This window comes from Lampris incognitus, chromosome 16, assembly GCF_029633865.1.
Source record: "Lampris incognitus isolate fLamInc1 chromosome 16, fLamInc1.hap2, whole genome shotgun sequence".
NCBI lineage: Eukaryota > Metazoa > Chordata > Actinopteri > Lampriformes > Lampridae > Lampris > Lampris incognitus.
This window is the reverse complement of record NC_079226.1, coordinates 20727836-20753675: the sequence shown is the minus strand read 5'-3', so window position 1 is coordinate 20753675 and position 25840 is coordinate 20727836. Positions and strand designations below refer to the sequence as shown.

At 44.8% G+C, this 25840-nt stretch overlaps 1 protein-coding gene across 1 annotated transcript in view; it reads right to left on the bottom strand.

Annotated features, from left to right (window-relative positions):
- Nucleotides 1-9452: 9452 nt before the first annotated feature.
- The window catches only part of kif26ab (kinesin family member 26Ab), a 63541-nt gene continuing 47153 nt past the window's right edge, over nt 9453-25840 (bottom strand). Inside the window, exons 4-15 of the mRNA XM_056295376.1 lie at nt 25567-25750; nt 22420-22632; nt 21002-21095; nt 20124-20386; nt 19042-19225; nt 17734-17893; nt 17186-17348; nt 12919-16222; nt 12079-12272; nt 11070-11093; nt 10220-10370; nt 9453-10102 (exon numbers count right to left, since the gene is read on the bottom strand). Coding sequence (XP_056151351.1) covers nt 9921-10102; nt 10220-10370; nt 11070-11093; nt 12079-12272; nt 12919-16222; nt 17186-17348; nt 17734-17893; nt 19042-19225; nt 20124-20386; nt 21002-21095; nt 22420-22632; nt 25567-25750 — 5116 coding nt within the window. The 3' untranslated portion in view covers nt 9453-9920. The remainder of the gene's footprint in view (nt 10103-10219; nt 10371-11069; nt 11094-12078; nt 12273-12918; nt 16223-17185; nt 17349-17733; nt 17894-19041; nt 19226-20123; nt 20387-21001; nt 21096-22419; nt 22633-25566; nt 25751-25840) is intronic.

Genomic DNA, 25840 nt, shown 5'->3' with positions numbered 1-25840 from the left:
CACAAGCAATCTGGACCCAGGGACTACAAGACCACAGCTAAAACAAGGTCAGCGCATGTGGTACAGACAATGGTTCCCCTCATCAAAATCTGACAAGGTCAGTGCAACATGTGGTGGCCAAACATGATAAATTCATGACTCTGACATTGACAATTAGCATTTTGTGGGTCTATATTGCCAGTTCTGATCATTCTGTGTATGCTCAGAAAAAATGTATAGGCATGCCTACCCGTAACACATAAAACAGCTGGAATATTAAATGTTGGCAGTTTTTTTTTTTCTTACACGTAGTCATGGCCTATCTGCTTGAAACTACAAATAAATAGGATGACACTATATTTGCTGTGGGCCAACTGGCTCTGAGATGGAATCAGAGATGAGCTGTATCCCCTCCACCTACCTGTAGACACATGTTAGCCTCAACCCAGAGCAGGCCATTCAGATTATGTCCACACTAACATGGGAAAATTCTAAAATTTATCTTTTTTTTTCCTCTCCAATTTGACTTTCCATCCACACTAAGCTGGTGTTTTCCACCACCGAAAATTGAATTTTTCAAACACACGGTTCAAAGTGGATAATTTTGTGAAAATACCAGTTGTAATGTGAACGGCAAAAAAAAGAGCCAAAACGGTTCCGTGTGATTGCCATGTGCTCTCAGGTGGTGTGATCTCAGGTGGAATTGTGTAATGTTTTGGCTTTCCTAAAGCATAATGACCAGTGCGTATCAACGGTGGTCATTGAATGGTACTGTCTGAAACAACAGTAAATCATCAGCGGTCACACGGGGTCGAGTATGACTGTCCTCCCTCTGGGTCCTCAGGTGGGTGTAGAGGCCGATTCTGGAGCCACATAATGGGGGGACGCCTGCGCGTGCCAGTTTTGTAGGTGGAGAGGCCGATGCGCCTGCAGCCACCACACGGTCCTTGGCAGGGGGTGGCCAGAGTCCAACGGCATGGAGAACCAAGACGATTGGGGACCACCCTCTGTTGCAGTCTTCATCCACTTTCACTGCCGTTGTGACCTGGCGACATCTTCCGTCAGTTCCGCCGTTGAGGTCTTTGTTGGATTGCGCTTCATCTGGTACCGCACACTTGGCTTATCCGCCTTGGGTGACCCGGGATCCTTGCTACATGCAAAGTGGCGATCCAGGAAAAGAAAGTAAATCACACACACACACGCACACACAGAATTGATTTTGTTGTTAGTTGATGTCCCCCCCCCAGTCTTGTACTCGCCAGCCTTTAGCAAACTCTGCAGTGATCAGAGAGAACAATGACAGATGTGAGCAAATGTGCTGTGTTTGGGCTTACGTTCTAGTAGAATGGATTTGCAATTGTTTGTCTTGGATGCTTTGCATCCACGTCGCTGAATCACAGAGGTCAGCGTTCAGGTGGAATTAACAGTAGCACCTTTATGTTGTTACCAGTATAGCCACTCTTCACCAATGTCTTTACCATTACAACATATAAGCACAATGCTCGCTCATTCTCTTGCCTTACTATGCCCGACCGCGTCCTAAATTGCATACACTGAACTAGGTTAAATGCTCAGTCATCAATCACTTCAGTTGTCTTTAAAATGGTAATTAATTCACTTTCACATAATGAATTGGTCTGGTTTGATTTAGTTCCTGAAGAGCAACCTCAGCTTGGTGGCAGGCCATCATGTGTAGCCACTCAATCGCAGCTTAAGTCTTGAAAAGTGTGTGGGTGTGTGCGTGTGTGTGTGTGTGTGTGGGGGGGGGGTTGAAACTAACCTACATCTAACAGCTTTTTTCCCTTGAGGCTTCAGTATACTCACCGTGGAAACACAATTTGGAAAGTTTCTAAAGGTAAGAGAGCTCATTTGCTGAGCAACATTGGTTTCGGCCATGCCCGATTATCCGTAATTAATTCGTCTACCACATCCCATTATTCAATGTGCTGCCGAATGTAAAAGCATCTCGATGTCCCTTTCAAGTTTATTGCTTCTGTTTACATCTCTATGTGAACATCTCATGTTAAACGCTGAATCGGTTGGGCGTCCGGTTGGCGTTCAGGGGATCGCCGGTTCGAATTCTCGTGTTACCGCCGGCTTGGTCAGGCGTCCCTATAGACACAATTGGCCGTGTCTGCGGGTGGGAAGCCGGGTGTGGGTATGTGTCCTGGTCGCTGCACTCGTGCCTCCTCTGGTCGGTCGGGGCGCCTGTTCAGGGGGGAGGGGGGGGAATAGCGTGATCCTTCCACGCGCTACGTCCCCCTGGCGAAACTCCTCACTGTCAGGTGAGAAGAAGCGGCTGGCGAAGCATGTGGTAGTCTGCAGCCCTCCCCGGATTGACAGAGGGGGTGGAGCAGTGACCGGGATAACTCAAAAGAGTGTGGTAATTGGCTGGATACAATTGGGGAGAAAAGGGGGAAAATGTATGTGTGTGTGTGTGTGTGTGTGTGTGTGTGTGTGTGTGTCTCCATTATCCAAACCGCTTATCCTGCTCTCAGGGTCGAGGGGATGCTGGAGCCTATCCCAGCAGGCATTGGGCAGCAAGACGGGAGACACCCTGGGCAGGCCACCAGGCCATCACAGGGCCCGCACACACACACACACACACACACACATTCGCACCTAGGGACAATTTAACATGGCCGATTCACCTGACCTACATATAGGAGGTAAACCGGATCACCCGGAGGAAACCCACACAGACACAGAGAGAACATGCAAACTCCACACAGAGGACGACATCCCCCAGGTTGGACTACCCTGTACTGGCCTGTTGCTGTACCATATTGTAGGTGATAGCCCATATTCCTGAATCTGGTAAAGGCTCCAAAAAAAAGTAAAGGCGCAGGCAAATGGTGGCTGATAAACAGAATGTTCCGGTATGATAAAGCATGATAGCTTTAGGTGAGCAGACCTGCAATTTCATGGTCAACGTATAATCATTTCCATACTGTGATGGACCTTTTGTGCATTTGTTTTCCTGCTTATATATATATATATATATGTGTGTGTGTGTGTGTGGTGCAGTGGTTAGCGTGGTCACCTCAAAAGTAGGTTCTGGGTTCGATCCCCAGGGGTAGTCCAACCTTGGGGTCGTCCTCTGTGTGGAGTTTGCATGTTCTCCCCGTGTCTGCGTGGGTTTCCTCCGGGTGCTCCAGTTTCCTCCCACAGTCCAAAGACATGTAGGTCAGGTGAATCGCCCATACTAAATTGCCCCTAGGTGTGTGTGTGTGTGTGTGTGTGTGTGTGTGTGTGTGTGTGTGTGTGTGTGTGTGTGTGTGTGTGTGTGTTGGCCTGGCGGCCTGGCCAGGGTGTCTCCCCGCCTGCTGCTCAATGATTGCTATGATAGGCTGCAGCATCCCTGCAACCCTGAGAGCAGGATAAGCAGTTTGGATAATGGATGGATGGATATATATACATATATATATATATATTCTGATATTCCGCTCCTCATTTGTTGAGCACTTTTATCAACACCATTGACGGTTTCCGAAAAAGAAAAAAATCCCGCTGTGTGTGTGCGTGTTTGTGTGTGTGTTTAATGCAGATCCACAGCAATCAAAATCCTTCGTATATGGCAACGCTTTCAACCGTGGTTCGTGTTTAGACCAGTTCATCAGCAAGTACAGAGACACTTTTAGAGAGAACTCCCTACTAATGCAATCTGTTTGGGGGTAAAAATGTCAATAGTTATCTCCTCTCTAAAACAGGGTCAGGCAGCGAGAGATGTGCAAGCCTTGCTTCTCCCATATAGCCTCTGATAATTTAAGGACTTTTTCTCTGCACCAGATTGTTTTAATTGCTGAGAATAAGTGGCAGCATTTGGTCAGGTTTATGGCTCTTCTCGAAAGAGCAAGCTCAGTTTAGATGGACCAATCGGGGGGATTGCAGCGCTGTAAATTCAGATGTTAGCAGCTACTACAACCAACAAGGGCAGCTCTAGATCGGCTATCACCACGGGCAGTTTCATAAATTCTTTTCCTTGCATGTATACGGAAAATGCCATGATCAACAAAGAGTCCGTTTGGACTTTATGAAGTCATAAGATGGCCTTGTCACAAAAATCTTTTGAACTTACCATGTAGATTCATGTGCACAGTCGGAAAACTCCCCTCAGATATTGGAATTCATTGAAAAAATAATTTCATGAGAGAAGTAAGAGGTCGAGGAATGAAATGACCTCAGATGGATTGGGAACACTTAAAAGAAAAGGTTAGATGTCCCGTTTGTGTGAGCTTGATAAAGATGATGCCTTAATGATGTCCTTAGCAGATGACAGAGCTTGTCAGGGACAATCCTAGCAGTGATGAGACTTCAGAGATAGGGTCAGTGGTAGGTTGGCTGTGAGAGGAGGAGCTCCTGACTTTTCCCTCAACTCATTTCTATTCTCATCTGACATCCGGCTCCCCTGCTAATAGGATGAGAGCCCTGAGGCGAAAAGTGCTGGGGAAGACTGGACCGACTGGGCCAGAAACCCACAGATTCAGCAGCCGTCAGATATCAGCAGTCGTCCTGGCCTCCTTTCCGACACCATCCACCTCAGAGCAAGAAGGAATATCCAGGCCTGCCGGGGCTCTTGAGTGAGTTGTCACGAGGCAATTAATGCCTGCCAAACTGCTGCAACCTTGAAATTTTACAGAATACTAATGCAGATAAAAATTCTACTGCATTGAGGCATATCTCATTTCACTGGCCAACATGTTTGAGTTAAGTAAACTGAAAGGGGTCATGAATAAAAACTAGGCGTTTTTGTTCTAGAGAAATCTCTCTTGCATGGTGAACTCTGAATATAACGGTCTTCAATAGGTGTCAAAGAGCATCCAAATCCAGTGTCGCAGAAGGCTAACACCGCTCATGGACTTGATTAGAAAAATAGTTATCAGTTGCCCTTCCCAGGCAGCCAAATCACCCCCACCCCCCTATGCTTTTAATCAAATTAAAATGAATGGGGAGGAGATGAGGCTTTTGCTCCGCATGGTTGAAGTTCTCCATACATCTCTACATAGCTCTGTTACTCACCAGGCATTCCTGCATCACACTGAGTATAAAACCGCTCCAATATGGAAAGCTATCAGTCATGCTACACTGGCAGAATCTCTCATGATTTCATTTCCAACATATCAAATTTAAAAATTTCTCCGGACAATTTTGCCAATAGAATGCAATTTCAGATTGGCAGAGACAAGAAGCCTCTGCCAATCAGGTTATTCTGTCCAAGGGAGCATGCCAGCAGCCCTGCCAAAATGAATGTCTTTGTCCTTATTTTCATCTGTTCATCCTGTTGAAAAAGGCTAGAAATGGACCTTTAAAGTGGTTGATGTTGCATCGTGTGTATTTTTGTATGTTTCTACATTCACAGCAGGACAAACATCAGCCATTATGTGTTAGCAAACTAACACGAGTCAAGAGCATGAAAGGGTAACTACAATGTGAACCTTGGTGAATCTACACCCTGTGATGATTTCCAGAAGCCAAAGGTACAGGCAGACATGTTAAGGTGATGTATTTTGAAGGTGCCTTCTGAAGTGAGCTCAGATAACCAAAATCATTTGGCAAAAACATGTACACATTTGACACTCTAGCTGTCTGATGCCAAATTTTGCAAGCCCCCAAAAAAGACGTTGCATTTAAATACCGATATATGGGAAATATATTATTTCAGGTATACAAAATTTGCTACTACATCATGCCTGCATCCCTGGCATGTGGTATACACTGATCAGCCAAAACGTTAAAACTACCTCCCTAATATTGTGTATGTCCCCCTCGTGCCACAGAAACAGCTCTGGATCCTACAAGACAAGTCATGGATCCTACAAGACCTCGGGAGGTGTCCTGTGGTATCTGGCATCAAGACATTAGCAGCAGATCTTTTAAGTCCTGTAAGTTGCGAGGTGGGGCCTCCATGGATCGGACTTGTTTTTCCATCACATCCCACAGATGTGCAATTGGATTGAAGGCCAAGGCAAGGCAACACCTTGAACTCTTTGTCATGTTCCTCAAATCCTTCCTGAACAATTTTTGCAACCCTAACCCTAAACCCTAACCCTAACCCCTAACCCTAACCCAAGGCCAAGGCAACACCTTGAACTCTTTGTCATGTTCCTCAAATCCTTCCTGAACAATTTTTGCAGTGTGGCAGGGTGCATTATCCTGCTGAACAAGGCCACTGCCATCAGGGAATACCGTTGGCATGAAGGAGTGCACCTGGTCTGAAACAATGTTTAGGTAGGTGGCACGTGTCAAAGCAACATCCACATGAATGCCAGGACCCAAGGTTTTCCAGCAGAACATTGCCCAGAGCATCACACTGTGTCTACCAGCTTGCCTTCTCCCCTTAGTGCATCCTGGTGCCATCTCTTCCCCCAGATAAATGATGCACACACACCCGGCCGTCCACATGATGTAAAGAAAATGCAATTCATCAGACCAAGGCCATCTTCTTCCATTGCTCCTTTGCCCAGTTTTGACACTCACATGCCCATTGTAGATGCTTTCGGCGGTGGACAAGGGTCATCATGGGCACTCTGACTGGTCTGTGGCTACACAGCCCCATACACAACAAGCTGCAATGCAATGTGTGTTGTGACACCTGTCTATCATAGCCAGCATTAACTTTTTCAACAATTTGAGCTGCAGTAGCTCTTCTATAGGCTCGGACCAGACGGGTTAGCCTTCGCTCCCCATCAGAATCAGAATCATGTTTATTGGCCATGTAGGTTTGCACAACATGGAATTTGACTCTAGTTTCGTGGCTCTCTCAGTGTACTTAACATAGAATAACAACACTGCAGCACAGCAATCTTCAGATATATACACAAGGATTGACTTATACAGGTGAAATAAGTGCCCCATGCACATGAGTGAGCCTTGGCCACCCATGACCCTGTTGCCGGTTCACTGGTTGTCCTTCCTTTGACCACTTTTGGTAGATACTGACCACTGCATACCGGGAACACCCTACAAGACCTGCTGTTTTGGAGATACTCTGACCCAGTCTTCTAGCCATCACAATTTGGCCTTAGTCAAAGTCACTCAGATCCTTACATTTGCCATTATTTCCTGCTTCCGATACATCAACTTCAAGAACTGACTGTTCATTTGCTGCCCAATATATCCCACCCCTCGACAGATGCCATTATAACAAGATAATCAATGTTATTCATTTACCTGTTAGTGGTGTTAATGTTTTGGCTAATCATTGTACATGACCACTCATTCTAGACGTGGCAGGTAACCATCAAGGCATTTCATATGCTTTCATCTTTTTTTTGTGTTTTGAAATATTCCTTAATTATTTAATGAGAAATAACCTGTTTACAGAGTTGTAAGGTTTTGAAACACTGGAAAAAAAAGTTGCCTATACAAGAAGTTTACAGGTGTTGGATTTTTACAGTATAGCCGGCTAGTGTTACCAAATATTATTCTCCAAGCTGACGCTAAATATTATTATTCTCTTCTTGTCTGCAGTTTGCATTGCTAACCAATTACACACTGTATTCGTTATGGGAAACTTGGAAGGCATTTTTACAAACATTTGGATTCATTTCCTACAAGATGACTGTGTGGTAACGTGAGTATGTTTTGCTGTAGATCTTTCCACTATATTTTATTTCTATGAGTGTATAAAAACATAAATATCACACAACTTAGACAGAACCAGCGTTTGATAACTTGATGTGTAGTATACCTCTTGTGCGTTAATGTCTGATATTTTCTAACTTAATATCAGTAAAGACACCCTGCACTAATTTGTTAGTATAGTATAGTTGTTAGTCATTTCAGCATGATGTTGTCATGTGATCCCTTTGATTGGTTGGGCCATCGACCTTTTTCTTCACAAAAATTGTGTAAAAAGCCAGCATTCTTGTGGATGTACAGAATGTGATACGGGGGGGTGAAGCCCAAAAAACATGCATCTCCGAATCCTCAGTTAGAAGAAACATTTTATTCACAGGTACTGTAAAAGTAAAACACAAGCTGCCATATCATACATTTTTACACAGGGTTTGAAAATCCTGTACAAAACCAAAGATACTCAAAAATATGGGTTTCGATATGAAATATGAAGATACATATAGTAATTTCTTGGAAAAAAGGTCTCAGTTTGGTAATTTTTTTTTTAATTCATGAGCTTAATCCCATGTTTGAGAAAAACTGAGGATATAAAAAATTAGAATGGTAAAAATGGAGTATAAATCATCCTTAAAAATGATTAGAAAATCTCATGCAGCATCTTCACAGAGGGCCTGAGAGAGTTTATCTTTGTAAGTGAAAGAAAACAAATTCGTATTTGTCATAAGTCATTGAACATATCAAAATGCAACAGAACCAATGTCTTGTTCCTATAGTAACCTTTTTTTTCCTTTTTTTTTTTTTTACTGTATCGCCTTTGTTCTCACTGTTTCAGTCATTTGATTCAAAACAAACACATTCGGGCATCTACAAAGAGCGCATATGATTGATTTTGCTAAACAATGTCACAATCTTTTGCTTTTATCCACTGCACGATTTCCCAGGAAACACTTTTCTGACAATTTTCTAGTCTTTGATCACGACACTGTATCAAATTTGTTCAACCCCTTTTCCATGCGATGAAAAGAGTTGAGGATGAAAGATGCATGTAACTTTGACCGGAGTTTTTGTGCCCCAGGGCCATGGACTGAACAGTTTGCTGCTGCCCTTTACTGAGGTTCTCATAGTAGTGAGATAAACTGGAATGCATAGAACCGAGGCTTGGCGCCACTTGAATGAAAGAGGCCAGTAGCTCTGTAACATGTCATCTGTGCCTCTTGGTTGATTACAGTGTGTACGTAGCACCCAGTCCAAGCCCTTACAGGGGGAAAATGGGCCCACTGATGAGCACCACTGTGAACACACACACTCACAATGTGGTTAGGCCTGCAAAAGTAAGGTTACCCTTTGCCCCCACCATCAAATAGCGAGGCACCAGAGAGAATGGTTAAATCATGAATAACCGCTAACTAGCACACAGTGGCCCTCTGATTGAGTCATTTTGGCTTATTCCCGCATTTCCAGTTAGATTAACATGGCCAGCCAGTTTGAATATGCTCTTCCTCCTCCTCGCCTACATAACGGCTGCTCAATCTAAGTGCATCCACTGAGACCCATTTTGATCAAGGCAACTGGAGGGAGAAAACATTCACTCAACCCTGCAAGCTTTCACAGACCAACTGGCAGTGGATGAGTGAGAACAGCAAATGTAGTCCTTGACAAGATAAAACAGAGCAGTTTGAAAAAGCTAGAGAACTACTGAACTAGAGAGATAACATAAGGCGCAATAGGCTGGATGAACATGGATAAAATGCTGACTGAGGTTTGAAATACAAGAAAAGGCAAAGTCCGGGAGCGCAATAACATTAGCTTATTGCTCGTCTTTTTTTCTGTTTTATTGTTGTTTTTGTTTTTTTTACCTACAAATGATATTTGTACACACCACATGATCATATAAATACACTATACAACGCAATATAAAATACTTTTATTAAAAGGAATATGTTCAGGGTTTGCTTAGGTATGCTAGTCAAGATACCTGCAAACAATACAAAAAATAATGACTCAAAACAAAACAAGTAAAAAAGGCACTTCCAGGTGTTGTTCAATGACTCTTGGTTAAATGATGGCCACTGTTTTCACCATGCAGGCAAGAGCATTTCTGCACACAACAGCATTTCTGCACACGTTTCTCTCCCACAACAAAAATGTCCCAGACAACGAGGCACTGCAGCTAAGTGGTTAAATTTTCCTTTGTTCTGATGCAGAGATCAACTTTGCTCTCATCATTTGTCTCTTGCTCGTTTGATGTTGTCGTTTTTTTCTAGTCCCTTCATTCCAGTAGGTTCTCTTGACTGGCTACTACTTTCCATCATACTTTTTCTCTCACTTCCTGGATTCTTTATCTCTTTTACTTCCCCCTTTGCTCAGACTTCAACTTCACACAGTCCCTCTTGAGTGCCAGATGCTGGTGTGCTGATGTCAAAACAGGTCACCATCATGACACGCGACTTGCATAGGTTGACGCAGAACTCCAGCTCCTCCGTGACCTGCTCCAAAGCCTCCAGGTATTCTGGGGATTCTTTGTCCAAATCTGGGTCTACCTCAACTGATGATAAGAAGAGGATTCGAGTGGAGGTTAGATGATGAGGACTGTTGGAAGGTTAAAACAGGTAAAAATAAAAACTAGATTTCCAGCTAAGAGATGTATGAAACTGCCACTTACACTCTCCTATCCACTTGCTGGGGTCCATCATCAGCCTGGTCTTGGTCTCCTCCAGCTCTCTCCACAACGCCTCATGCTTTGCCCTCAGCTCTCTCACCTGCTGCTGTCTTCTTTCAAGCACCTTCAGCTTATTGTTGAAATACAGCAGGCCCTTGGATTAGAAAGATATTGCTAAACAGTGAGTATTTAAAAGGAAAAATAAAAAAGACATGCCAAAGATGAGAACTAGCCTCAGGGTACCATTTGTGAAGAAACTGAAACTAAATATCAACAGTCCTTTGGACACAGTCGTACTGAGATTAAAAAGCAGAGAAAAAGATGTTACTGAATTGGCCAAAAAAAAAGAACTATAAATACATTAATATATCCTGTACCCTTTCAGGATAATAATCTGCAACTTCAAGCACAAAACCAGCAAAGTCTACACAGAGATAATATAAAGTATCTTTTAAGCCAAATAAAGTTGATTGTAATACAGAGCATTTAATGACAAACGATAGAAAAAAACTTTTCTGACAACTAAATTAAAATGTCAAAACGTAATATAAGATTTAAATTAAATACAAGTGATCATAATCCTGGCCAAAATGGAGATATTGAAAAAAAAATTTAAACAGGAAAATGGAAATGGGAATAAAATGAAGTTTCAGTATGCTAAAGTGTCTCTTGTCACCGAGTAAACTATACACTTCTTTCTGCTGAATGGCCGGATATACAGACAAATAGCACTTGTTAACAATTATGGCAGTGTTCCAGGTATTGTAATGTAAAAAATGATGTTTCCTCTTATAGTGGGCTGCATCACATATCCTTGTACTCAAACGTTATTCACAATGAAAAATTATCTTACCTTATCAACATCCTGGAATGGTTGCTAAAGAAGGGAAAGGGAGAAACAGATAAAACAAGTTAACAAGCTGACCAGCTGCCATCTAGTTAACATTGCACCAAATTAAAGCATCAGCGCCTCATGTGACTTCATTAAATCTCAAAGCAATGGATATGAACATCTAAGTGTGTGAATATCCACTCATGGAAACAAGCCATGATGCACAAGTGTTTGATTCTAGTTTTAGAATAAGGGGGGAGGAGCAGGGAAAAGCTGTTCATTACTTGCCATTCAACCAGTGATGGCTGGCAAAGACAAATTGAAGATCATCTTTTCCTAATTGAAAGTAAATCATACCACCATCCAGCTGATTTAATATCTTTTCTTAACAAATCCCCGTCTGGCTGCCTCTAACTTGTGGGAGCAGTTAATGACCCACGGAAGAGGAGTCAGCCATAAAGAGCCATCAGGCAGCCAATGATGTGCTCTCGTGATGGCTGAAGTGGGGGGGGGGGGTTAGTGGTTTGGGGTGTGCCTGCATTCAACACACATTCCCCGACCACCTACTTCCATTTCTCTCTCTCTCTCCCCCCACCCTGTCCTGATTTCCAACCCCCTTACTGTCACAACTTCCACCACCCAGTTATCATATCTAAACCAATTAACCCCAGACTGTAATTGCCTCCTGATCTCTCGGCATTCCCGAGGAGTCCTGGAATAATACCAGACTCTGGGAGTCTGGTCACAGACACTTTAACTCAAGGATTTGCCTCTGGGTAGACTGAAGGTCAGACATCTGAGACACATTATTTCTGTCTAGCCCTTTAATAAGAAACTGGGAAGGAGTGAACTAAGAACTTCCCACAATGCTAGAAAATGTAGCACATTTGGGGCATGTATAGGATCAGCACTGCACATGGAAAATATTGCTAAGGAGAATGCATGAAGGCCTTGACCCAGAACTTTAGAGGAACTGAAGAGAATAGTTCAGCTGTCCTGTAGAACAAGTCAAGAATGACCCTCTGCTCACCTCTGCGGTCTCCTCCTGTCGCCGCCTCTGGAGCCGTTCCACATCATCAATCTCATACACCTTAATCTCAAAGGGCTCCTTCAGTGGTCCAGACATTGGAGGCAGGTCCACCCACTGGCCTGTTGTACCCACCTTCTTCCCCAGGGAAGAGGTGTCTGGAAGAGGTGCCGGGATAAGTCGTCTTCTCTGAAAACCTACACAACCAGGCAAACAGACAGACCATTTATTGTAGGGAAACACACAACGATAATATTTGCTGGGATACTAGGCTTTATGCACACCTCCCATGTTGTGTTGATTGTATATTTATGAGGATTTCACAGTTTTCTTTTCCATATATCCAAGCACAAAAGAATTCAAAGGAGGTTGGTTTAACACACAAGATTATATACAGCAGAGGGGTTGAGAAATCCAAAACAGGTCATAGCCATTCATGTCCATTTCATCTTATTTGATCATCATACAACTGAAAGTCATCTTGTTTGAGAGATTCATTACCATTTTCCCATAACTGTGTATGAATAATGTATGCTACTTATTCTGCAGGGAAGGTAGAATACAAATATTGTTATAAGACTAAGTTAGCATGGCTGGCTGGTTAATTTCATGGGAGAGATCAGAAAAGCAGTTGTCTTTTAGACATTGATCAAATGCTGTGCGAAGGTTTTCTGGCGAGCAATGTTTGATTTCTAATCCTGTAAATATTACTATATCTGATACAAAAACCATGAGCACTGCTACTTTTCTAGTATGCTAAATATGTTAATCTTCATGAATATATTCTACACATGAATTAGTGCTTTGTATTATTAAAAAAAATAATCAAGATTTGTCTCTTACCATTTGATCTCTTCTTGGGAGACTTGGAGCTTCTGGTTCTACCCGTTGATGACATGCCACTCTCGCTCATGGAGTCGTGGGCAGAGGAAGCACTGCCTGTGGCTTCACTGTCACGGATCATGCTCTCATAGCCGCTGCTGCCACCGCTGTGGTAGAAAAGAGCTGTGCGGCCCATGGCTGGAGGCAGTTCCCCACTCAACACACTGCTGTTGTCACTGCCATGGCCACTGCTATAACGCTGAGGCCGCCTGGGTGCCGTGATCTTACTGTACGGAGAAGGCAGCATGGCTGTGGGGGACTTGTCATAACTAACATTCACCCCACTGTCATTACCGCTGTCTGAATCTCCTGAATTTCTCATGTGTTTACCTGATGAGCTTCCTGATGCCAGCTCGCTCACCCGGCTATTGGCAGCCCTCATGGCCTGCTTGGTACCCATGATAGTGCCCCTCCCCGGCTTGCTGCTGACAGCTGTAGTGGTCCGAGGAGCTGATGTCCTTCCAGATGGGGGAAGGTTGGCATTTGTGTTTCTGGTCACTGGGGCTGATAAAGACTTGGTAGAGGAGCTGAGGCCCTTTGAGTTGCTGGCTGACAGTGTGCGGGCCTTATTTCCATTTGTGGCTCCTAGTGCTCTAGCATTTACACTAGTTTTGGCTTGCCCAGGTTTACCAATAGCTCCAGAGCTTCCACATGGGGATGGTGGGGAGGTAGCAATAGGAGAACTGGATGAGTTAGGAATACCAAATCTGGGAATAGACCTGCTAGACTTGCTACTGCTGCTCCCCAGACTAGCTCCGCTATTCTCCCTACTAAGAACAGGTCTTGATCCTAACAGGGACAAACTGTCACATCTCTCCAGAGACATCTGACTACCATAATGCTGCCCAGTCTCACCTCTGGGCCCTCTGGCCTTCAGGCCTGAGGTAACTTTGGCTGCATTTAAGTCAGACTTGAAACTGGAATTTTTCAAGTCACTAGCATCACCTCTATAGCGTACCTCTAACTCATCCTCTGACACAACTGCCCTTGCTCCTGACACCCTCGTTGCCTCCCCATAGGCTGACTTTAAGGCACTTTGGGGCAAGAGGGTCCTGTTCTTCTGGTCAAGACTAGACTTTCGCACCGGAGGGGGAGGGGGGGAGGTGCCACCAGGCCGTGGGAGAATGTTTGCTTTTTGCCAATTACCCTTACTGGTTTTCCCCAGAGATGAAAACTTCAGACTACTGGTAGATGCAGTGATAGCCTGAGTTTCCTTGGAGTCTGAGGAGGCATGGATGACAGGCACTGTTCCCAGGGTTGTGGCACCTCGTCTCAGCTGAGGCATTTTGCTTGGGGTGTCGGTTTTCTTGCTAGCTGACTTCTCACAGCCATCAACAACCCTTTGGGATGAGGTAGACCCCTGCACCTTGGGTGGGCGAGGTACACTGTTGCTGTTGATAGACGTTTTACGACAGGGAATGCCACTAGTGGGGTTTTTGAGGAGCTTGCTGGTGCTGTTGGGGTCAGAGATCTGAGGTTCTGAATGGTTGTCCATGCGCTGCCAAGGATCCCCCTGCATGATCTCTTGTCTTGGTGGCTCTCTACTACTACTGCTGCTGCTGCTGCTACTACTATGGGAGATTGATGAGGTAGGTTTAATTTTCCTGGGAAGACTGGACTGGACTATGGAGGGGCCCTGTGAGAGTTGAGAGGAGCTCAGAGTGTGAGTTTTGCTTATTTTGGATGTGAATCTAAGGGATCCTTTGGCTGATTCTGGAGATGGGGGGCACTTAGTCAAGGATAGTTTACTTGAAGTGGCACTGTCACTGTCGAGTTCAGAGAAACCAAAGCCACTGTCATTTAAAGAGTTCTTGGTATCTCTATGGGATGGTTCACAATGGAACATGCCCAGGGAATCTAGATAAAGGGTGCCATCTGGGCCCATGTGTTTGGTCTGTGGGAGGAAGACGTCTGTAGAATGAGCCTCTTCACTCCCCAAGGTGCAGACACTAACCTCACTAAGCCAGGAGCTGATAGAGGAGCCTCTGCTACCCATACAGACTATCCCTTCCTCCTGAAGGGGTGTGACAAGCTCAACATTTACTTCTGATCCTCCTACAGCTGACGTGTAGGCATCAAATTCATCATTGATGCTGCTGATGATGCTGACAGGCCGGGAACCAGAGGCTAGGGCTTGAAGGGAGCAGTCACTGTTAAAGCTGATAATGCTGGAAGGCCTTCCTTTATCTACAATGCTGCCGATAGACAGCTCTTCCACCACAGTGAAAACCAGCTCATCCTCACCATTCAGCTCAACTGGCTGCTGCAGGGTCACGGTAGCTCTAAGGATGTCTCGGTCCATACACCTCTCCCTCAGGGTGGAACGTACCTGGCACACCTCCACTGGAACTTTGAACACAGGGGAGGTGAGAGGATCCCCTCTTTTCACAGCTTGATGACTCATTCCAACAGGAGGCATCCTGGTGTTTGACCTTTCCTCATTGAGTCCATTTCCCTTACGGGAGTCTCTTTGTTGTGGTGGAGGTGGTGCTGGCTTAGGCAAGGGCTTTTTGTTGAAGAAGACTTTCTCCCTGACCACAGGCTCAGAATTAGGTACTGTTGCAGACACCTGTTTGTTTAGGCCAGCCCAGTTCTCTGACACCAAGACTTTTTCACCATCAGCACTAGTTCTGCACACATTCTGAACACGCTCCGATAGCCCCTTTTCTGTAGGTGTGCATTGCCTCTTGGCATTGTCCACTATAGATTTGGTGTGGGGGCTGCTGGTTGGCTGAGTAGTAACAGACTTAGGAGAGGGTTTGGGTGAGATGCTGTCCTGGGAGGAACCTTTTGCCACAGTTTTGGGGGAACCAGAGCCTTGACCTTCCTTTGACTTTTCTGTCTTGGGGCTCGATTGACTTCCCCTGCCTTCTCCAACAAAAGCAGTGGGTTCTTCACTGCCATCTATACACTCCAGTCTCTCCTGGAGCTCAGCAAATGTGTTGCATTTAAAGAACTGGTCTCTGTCCAGAGAGCCCTCTTTTGCAGACTTCTTCTTGTTCAGTGAGGGGATGATTGGAACAAAGGCAGGGGGGCCTTCATTGTCGCTAAGCTCCCTGTCTGAGATTGCGGCTCCCCCAGGGCCCACATAAATGACAGTGTCACAGGATTGTTCGCTGCTGGAGGAATAGTCTGGGTCACTGAGTAGGGAGGGCAGGTCTGGATCCAGGGCTACCGTTCGAGGATGGAAGGGTCTGAGGTGGGGTGGTCGGCGGATCCTCCCTTCCTCACAGGAACTCTCTCCTCCAGAAGAACTGGATGCATACTGCAAAGCAGAGAGTGGAAAAATCGGAGTAATTACTCTTTTGCTTTCATTAAATTGCTATTTGTTTAAATAGTATTACATGCAGCAATGACACTAATATGATTCTAAATTAATTAGGATGTTCATGAAACAATTTTGTCATTCAATTTCCAAAACCATTTCAACTTAATTTGTTGTTGACTTAATTTCTTGATGAATTCAGGGTGAAATCAATCACGTGGCAAATTTTAAATTCCTTTGAAATTACCAGTCAATATGTATCTAAAGGTTAAAAGTGCACATCAATAGCCACACAGAAATGTATGCCAGTAATATAAATTGCTGTAAGTGTGCTGCATTATAATCATGCCTGGGACCAATACTAAATAAATACATGCTGTCATTCTACCTAATTATCTGGAGCATATATTTCCCTAATCCAAGGAATGCATTACATACATCCTTAGGCAGCAATATTGATTACATGATTATGTGTTGAGGAGCTGAGAAAAACTAGCTCTGAATTACTGCACTAACAACCTCTCATTTGCAGGATTTATACCCTCATTTTTTAGAGGCCTCAAAATTAGAGGGAAGAGAATTTTCAACAGTTCAGTTGCTCCATGTAATATGATAAATAACTAAAATTTGCATTTTTGCATCTCTGCATTAAAACACAATTACCATGATAGCATTGCTTAAATCTAACATTTAAATAACAACTACTCAGCATTCAACATTTATGTACAATACAGCACAGGGCTGGCCACTTAGAACTATTAGTACATACAATAAAATTAGTCACTAAATGCAAATGGTGTAACATGAAGACACTTTACCATTACTGCTAGCACTGCATTATAATGTGTCAACAGTAAAAGTAACTTGTTTATCATTTTATCAGTGCATGACTGTATCCCTTCATCACTTGGTCAGCTTATTGGTGTACCCCAGTGAACCACCGTGTCAGCTTTGTTGCTGTACCTTTGATTTTTTCTTTCTCATGCGGTGAATACGGGAGGCCAGTTGGATGGTGGTGAGGGAGTCGGCGTAGTTGGCAGGAGAATCAGAGATATGGGCAATCATGGTGGTTCTGCAGTTTATGTTCCCCAGCGACTCCCTCAACAGCATTGTCAGTTTGCTGTCCCTAAATGATACATTCACGCATCATCATTATAAGTGAATGGCACAGTATTTCATGTCATATTTAAACGTGCAATTTGATTAAAAATTAAGGCTCAACCGGGTGCAGCCACTCTAACCATTATTCTAGCTTTTGAGACACATTTCAAAATTTTTCCAAAATCAGAAGGCAATGTTCCTCAAATAACTCTTGCCCTTAAAATATCAATCTTGACATATTTCTGAAACACACTCGACAAAAGTGCCATATAAATCTAAACACACCAACTAAATAAACAGTCACTTAGCAAACCTACAGAGGTAAAGGAACAAGCAACAGCTTGTCTGGAGCATTTTGATTACAGACAATATGGATGCAACTTTGGTAAAGAGAACGCCGCTTTCCCTACCGATAAGGTACATGTTTGGCTCCGTTAGCCAAAGCCATGATGACATTTCCCAGCGCATTTAGGGACAGACACAGGCCCCCTCCTTCATCTCTGCTTTTGCTCAGGACCTTTTCGCAGCTCCCTAGGTCGATAAGGTGCAGCCTGCTCCGTCCGCCCGACACTGCGCCAATGACAGGAAAAGAGCTAGGTGAGGTTATAACTCCACAGAGACACTCCCTTTCTGAAGTCAGTGCCGGGTTCCTCGTGCACTGCGCCGTGACGCCATGATGACATGACGGCAGCAGCAGCAGAGCCCAGACCAGACCTGACTGGCAGATGTCAGAGCTGTCTGATTTATTCATGAGTCACACATGCGGTCTGAGGTGATTCAAATTGCAAGCCAGACTGGCAAAACCCCCACCTTATGTTAAAACTCAAGAGTCACAAAAAGAATCCATTCAGCAAACTAAAACAACAGATATATAAATAAATAATATAGATAAATAAATAGACAGTGTCAGATACCCATGTGATTATGAAACTTGTAACTTGAAATATGATAAGTGGCTAGGGCTAATTTGGTAAATATTCGCCACAGCAAATACAGTTATGGTTATGGTTAGTAATAGGCTGTCAGATATCCCACGATGGAGAAGAGTATGAAAGCTTATCCAAACCACAGCAGGCTTTCACGTTTTGATGTTGGCGAGTGAGCCGTTAGTTCACCTGACTATAGGAGAACATTAAAGGCCCGGGCTACAGAGGCAGCAGCAAACCATTTAACTTTAGCAAAAACGATGTTATTGACTGCTTCAAACCCTTATTCACACTCGGCCAAAGCACAACATGAATACAAAGGAGTTAATTTCTTTCTCTGGCATTCTATTTAGGCGAGAACCCGTCCATCCATAAACGGCGCAAATGGACTGCACTTGAGAGTGATTTTCTATTTAACATTTACACTGTCAATGGCCATGCCTAGCCCGCAGCCAAGTCCCCCTGTGATTACTCCACATCTGACAGGTGGGTCACCTGCACATTGCCAGAAAAGCAAAAGAACTGGATAAGGAAATTATAATGCACTTTTAACTACACCACTGATGCCTAATGAAGTGGTAATGGTTAAACTGACTGAAAGTAAAGGTGATTATTTACTTGATTAGATCAGTGATTAGCTGTTTTTGAAAATGTGTGGACTTGTGAAGGGCTTATCCGTAAAACTGTGGCTGGCAGATGCTATGGTGGACGGCTTGTGTTGAATCGTGCAGCCAAAGTGGGATGACATTTTTCTACATAAATGTACAGTGGCAGCATTGTGATCGTACTCACTTCCTCCCTTTCCGCTCTTCTCCATGCGGTACTGGTAGATGTGCAGGGTGAACAGCATGTGGGAGTTGCGTCGCTCTTCCTCAGCTGCATCGAGCCTGCTGGTGCTGCGTGCAGCGATGGCTGCATCCAGGAAGAAGGCCGCTTTCTCAGCCGTGGGGGCACGCAGCTCGCTCTGATTCTGGAGCTGTGGGCGGGGAGGGGTGCCGAAGGAGAAAGAGCATAAATGTGTCAGGGCCGAGTAAAGGCAGCCTCACAGGCCACGAAGAGGAGGACAGATGTGAGAAGGATGTAGGCAAAGAGAGAAACAGGGAGAGGGGCGCCGGTTAATTGGACCCAGGCACACATTTCGTGCCCATTAGATCGGGTCTCGGGGGCAATCAGTGCAGCATATATGCATGCAGCGGGAGGAGGATTAAGGAGAGGTAATGGAGGAGCAGGAGGCAGGGGTACTTCCCTTTCTCACCATAGATGTGATGATGGTGGCCGGGTACAGAGAGAGAAGTGGAGGGGAAAGCGAAGGAGAGGAGGAGGGAGGGGGAATTGAAGAGGGGGCCCACGCGTGGTTGCTAAGAGGAAGAGCAGCAAAGAGCTTCACAGGAGTGCTCAGCCTTTGAAGTCACGGTCCACACAGATCCCCACAAAAAACATCTGACGGCAACACCTGTCAGTGCCTTTAAACCCCCTTTTTCTCCCCCATCCCCCCCTACAATAATACTTCTATTGTGTTGCAGTGGGCCAGCGCAAACACAGGGGTAATAGATGCTGATGGATGCTGACAGGAGAGTCAATACAAAAGGTAAGGAAAAAGCCATCAATACCACAGATGGCTTAGGCGGAAATATAATGCAAGGATTACAGAGGCAGGTAGGACAGATTGGGAAGTGTGTGTGGGAAAGACCTGCAAGATGAAAGAAGACACACAAGACAAAGGCAAACGTCTTTGGGGCCAAAAGAGGTAGATCACAGCCTGAGTCAGATCAATACTCAGACACACTAATATATACCACAGAGAGAACGAGGGATCAGGGAATAAAAATAAGAGTGGAAAATGGGCATACTATACGCACACTGTGATTCCTTACCTGAGTGCCGCAGATTGGATCCTCTCTCAGGTAGATGCCTGGGGACTGACCCTCCTGCAGGCTACCAGAGGACACCTCAGACAGCAAGTCTTTCAGCTCCTCATCCTTCCCAAAGATTTCCACCGCCGACACACGGACAGAGAAGCGTGTACCGGTTTTCTCCTTGCGCTCATTGATGAGTTTGAAGAGCCAGGAAATGGCACAGGGCACAATGCCTAAGCTCTGAGTGGAGCCGTCTTTGCCAATCATGGTATATGTCTTGCCTGGTAATAAGCGAGAGATAGAAAGAGAGGTTGATGGAAACAAAAAATGATCGCATGTGTCTGAAACCTGGTAACGTACACTGATATTCCCTCTTCCAGCTAAAATGAATCAGTGCAGCACACTTTCCAGAATAAACAGGGCAAGAGATACAGTAGCGTTTGGCTGGTGTTGCACTGTATGATATCTGCTGATAAAATGGGGTTAATGGCTGCTATTGGGGTTCAGAGGTGAGATCTAGTAAAAGCCAAATAAAACTGAAAAGGTGACTCAAGGAACCATTCCACCGGCAATCATTCTGTGGCAAATTACAGCTTGTAGTAACGGAAGCATGAGGGGAGCCAGTCCCTCCAACTAAGAGCCCTGGTCAGGTCAATTACTGAGATTTTAATTACAGACTGAGCCCTGAAGCCTTGATGCAGTGCTCGCCACCACCTCCACCACCACCCACCCCAGGCTCACTACCCCTTGCTCTCCTTCAATCTCTCATTCTCTGACTCACTCCAGTGCACTGCTAAGCCAATTGTGGACATGAAGTGCAGCTAACAAAGGGCGCTGAGAGTTTTCTTTGGCTAACAAAGGCTCTTGTCTAATCTTTTGCTAGTGGAGGAGCTTACCGAGCTTGACGTGGCCGAAGCAGAAGACGCAGCCGTCTGCACCATTCACCACAGACTGGATGACCTCCGCCACTGTCCCTGAGCACACCTCAGCCTTTTGAAAACACAGAAACGGAACCTTCACTGTTTACAATAGAAGCATCCACATTCAGATTTATTGCACATGCCCTGAACCAAGAAATATGAACAAATAGTGCTGAGTAATATGGAAAATATTATTTTCACAATAATTACAGGGAATTTTACACAACGTCGATAAATATCTGAATCTGAATATCAATATCTTCTAGTTCTCAAATATAACTCACCCAGATATTTTAGACCTAATTTTGCAAGAATTTTTAGGAAATTTTTAATAATTTGGACAGCAAAATTGTGTATCACAATATAACAATCTCTGAATTTCAACCCAATACAATACCATTGCAAGATGATAAAAATATTGAATGATTGCCCCACACCACTGAGTCTGAAGCAATACCCCATTAATGAAATGTTTACTATTGGTTACGCTTTATCTAATCAAAGGTTTCAGGATTTTTCATCATCAATCTATGTGGGTGTGTTGCAATATGTGACTCGATTTTGCAATGTGATTCAGGATGGGTCCTCTGGGACAGGGCTTCTACAGTAGGGACCACTTCTCCTACATCAAACAACAAACAAGGCCTCCTCACAATGGAGCAGCTTGCTGGTATTCCCAGCCACTGGTGCTGCCATCCCAGCAGCACCATCTAGAAGCCCGGCCTCTTCTCTACTGGTCTAGTGACTAGACTCTAGTCTAGTCACTAGACTAAAGCTACCAGCAGCTTACTGAGGTAAAGACTGCACAAGTGGGAGATCTGATAGATCTAAGCCTTTCCCCGAGATGGTGTTTGAGTTTGTGGTCGAGTGTTAAGGAAAAATGGATGATATGATTCCCTCCTGACCTCTGCTTTGTAGTCACTGCATGTGAACTGTACAATGAAGAAAGTGCATGAAGTTTTCGAGTAAGTTTGCAATGCCAAATGACTAAGATAACTATGATAAACGATCATCGAAAACTGCATAATCTGGCATTGTTTTGGATCGATAATGATGTGCATGCACACATTATCTGACCTTTGTCTTCGATCATAGTGGATTTGCCTGATCTGGCTTGCAGGGGGTTAAGGTTAGATATAGCTATAGCTCTATGAGAAGAGAGGTTAGATATAACCGGACCAAATTCAAATCATTCCCAAGACTTAAAAGGCCCAGCTGTTAGGTCCACGCTGGGAAGAATGCCCCCCCCCCAACCAAAGAGACATTTTTCCTTTAAGCCCCTTGACGCACCCTGCAAGTATAAAGATGTCCCTTTGCCCTTGAGGCTAACACCCTCCTGAAACATGCGCGCACACACACACATATATACATATACCTTCCCCAGTTGCCCTTACTTGTGAGGCATCCTGGGTAAACACAGCGTCAAAGGCAAATATCTTTGGGACAGCGACAGTGGCAGCTCTCCTGTGTCCTGAGTTGGAGTGGGGACTGGATGCAGGGTCGTAGAGAGTCACCTGCTTCTTCCTGCTGTCTACTTTCAGGAAGGACTGAGACTCTGAAGAGTCTGCAGCCTCCAGCGATGGGCAGATACGCATCATCACTTTCACCTGGAACGCAGAAGGACAGAGAGAGAGAGAGAGATAAACAGCCAGACAGAAAGCAAAAGGCAGGTGAGAAAGATGAAGAACAGAGATGTAAGAATTGAATGCACATCTTTGGTTCGGCACATAAACAAAACTACGCAACGTGCTAACCCTTCAGAGACGAACATATTTCACTTGCCATACACAAACCAGAAATATATAGAGCAAAAGCATCAGGTCTTTTAGTGAATACCAAACAGGGAACAATGCACAACATCAAGTATTAAAGTCACGTGCACCGTGTCGGAGTTGATGGATGGCAGAGGTTACCATGGAAACACTCACGGTCTTACATTGACCAGTGAAAGTGGCGGGTCAAAAATAAAGTCTAATGGTGTCAGTGGAAGGCTACTGGGTGGGTGTTGGAACTGTTAACAGTGAATGTGGAAAAGTATTGTGTGTGTGCTGCCATGCTGGGGGATTATCCGTCCAACAGGCTGTTAGCTGGACTAGCAGCAGCTCACCAGCATGGGAGTGCACGAGCATATGGCCCCCCTCCTCTCCCACCTTCTCACTTTCTCACTTTCTCTCTCTCTCTCCCACCCTCCTGTTTCCCCCTCTGTGTCTAAAGCTCCATGAGGGTCCACACAAACACGCTTTCATTTTGGGGGGGGGTTTGGCATTCAAAAGTCAGCCTTTGGTCTTAACACATTCCATAGGCATGTACATCATGCCCGCACGGCTCACTAAATTAGATGACGGTATATATCTAGATGCTCTCCGCAGGAAACGTTCAGACATGTCTCTTCAAGTCTAAATTCATTGCTATGCTTATGAGAAGTGAAGTCACACCGTTTGGCGTGCATGCTGGCATATTTGTGAAAACTACAACGGCGATAGTTCACCATGATTTGCAGCCAGCGTAATAATACACAGGTCTGTGGGGGTGTGCTCATTTGCATATCACTCCATAAAACAAATCATATATACAATTGCACATTCATTTTGAAATTCTAAAGGCTCCACGTTGCTTCGAACCCGTTGGTAAAACTGCTCTTATGGGAGCGTGGAAACCTAGCAGAGTTTATTTAGGTATGACCTGACAGGAGACATTAATGACAGGAGACATAAATGGCTGTCGAGATATGTATAGCCATCCCAGGGTTACGGATAACTCGGTCTGTTTAGTGTTACACCTAATATCCCAGTCGCACAACTATAGCATGCTAAATGCTTGGTTCTCAGCAGCCACCGTTTGATGCACAACCCTGTTCTGGACCACTGAAAAGCCTCCACTGTCCAAATGTGCAGCTGTGATTCCTCTCCCAGACATTTAGATAAAAACAGTAGGCTTCAAATGCAACAACCTCCCTCCCCTTTTCTGACAGAAAACTGGTTCTTTCAGGCTGTGTCTCTGTCTTCTCTTTTACACCCACACAAAAGGCCCATTCTTCCACTTGCTAGTATATAAATATTACTACAGATCCGGGCTCCGGCACTCAAAAAACAATGCCTGCTGGCGATCACGTTCTCAAGACGAATTCCTCCTGGATTCCTGCAGCCAAGTGCAAACTCTCTTTGTGCTCCGTGGGGGGCTGTTATTATGACTGACATGTGCATATGTTGAGAAAATTACATTTGCTATGACATTTAAACTGTGCTACACATGACCACCGAGTCTCTGTTGACCAAATGGAGGCTACCAGACTAGCTAATGTCTCGGCTATATTTATGTTGGAAGAGATTTGATACCAGAGGCCACAGAGGATTGGCTAAAGCATTTTCACACCTCGGACCCCTGTGCTAATGGCCCTGTTCCCCTGTTGTTTGATCCCCTCGAAATCCATTTGTGGCACTTTCAACCGCCACCCTAAGTCCATACCCTAAAGAGCATTGCCTGGGTCAAAGGGGGAGGTGGCTAGCATGGGAAGAAAGCCGCTAAATATTGTAGATTGGATTAATATCGGACATTCTGTCCATCACAGACAGAAGGATGCTGGCATTTGAAAATGTTGTTGGCTGTGAATCAGCACCCAGCATTATTCAGACAACCTCTGGTTGTCTGGTTGTGCAAAGATGAGGAGGAGGGGGTGTGATGATGTTTTCTTTTATTGAGCGGAAACCTGGGTTGATAGACTTGGAACAATGCCGTAAATTCTGATTTCCCTTTTAAAAACAACCTCTGTAAGTGATACAGGTGCACAGATGTACAGTGTGCCTCAGGTGGGCTCGAGGAAGCCTGTTAATAATACGGCTTTTTATGAAGTCCGTCTGTCAGCGGAATATTTATAATGTGTGGCGAAAACTCAGTCGTCTGGATATCTGGCAACTGAGGCCAAGACTTCCTGTCCAGGTGGGATCCAATCTTGTTAGGGGACTCTGCTCTATAAATAAGGGACCTCGGCCCAGACAAACAATACCCGATAAACCACAAAGGAAGAGCTGGATGTTTTCACAGCAATTTGTCTAATGACTGCCCCGTCGTAGCCATCCTGAGTTTCACCATCGTATACAATATCTGAGACTAAGATACAAATACTTTTGCAAGAGCAGCCATAGCCTTAGAAACTATAGCTTTTTATCATCTTTCAGTCCCAAACTGACGGGCGTTTAGCGAGAGGCATGCTGGGCTAACAAACTAAGTGAATTCATGACATTCCAGAGGGCTTATCTGACTGCATCTGTACGGACTGGACCAGACGGCACGCCGGCTGTGGACTGGTGTGTCGCCACTTTGCATTCTCCCATTCAAATGGGGGTCTGTGTTTGTGCGTGTGAGTATGTGTGCACATGCACGTGCATGTGAGTGGGTGCACACAAACGGAGGAGTCTGTCTGTATGTGCTCGTGCAGAGCGAGTGCAACTGCATACTGTCAGCTCCTGTGTTCACAAACAATAAACAGAATAAGCAAGTCCTTGACTCTTTCTGTGTGTGTGTTGACGCGTGTCACTTCTCACCTTTCCCATCCCGGGGTTCTCCTTGACCTTGGACACGGCACGGAGCAAACATGGCGGGGCAGGGGGAGGCGAGAGCTGCAGGATGCCGCTGAAGTTGGTGGGGTAGATGGAGGGCTCCTGGGGGTGGAGCAACGGAGGCTGGTTCTTCTTTCGCTTGGAGGACAGGTTCAGCTTCTGAGCTGCCCTGCAAGAGTGCAAAAAAAAAAAGGGCATTGGAGCTAAATCGGTAAAACACACTGTGGCAAACGTTGACATTAGAACGTGCTCACAAAAC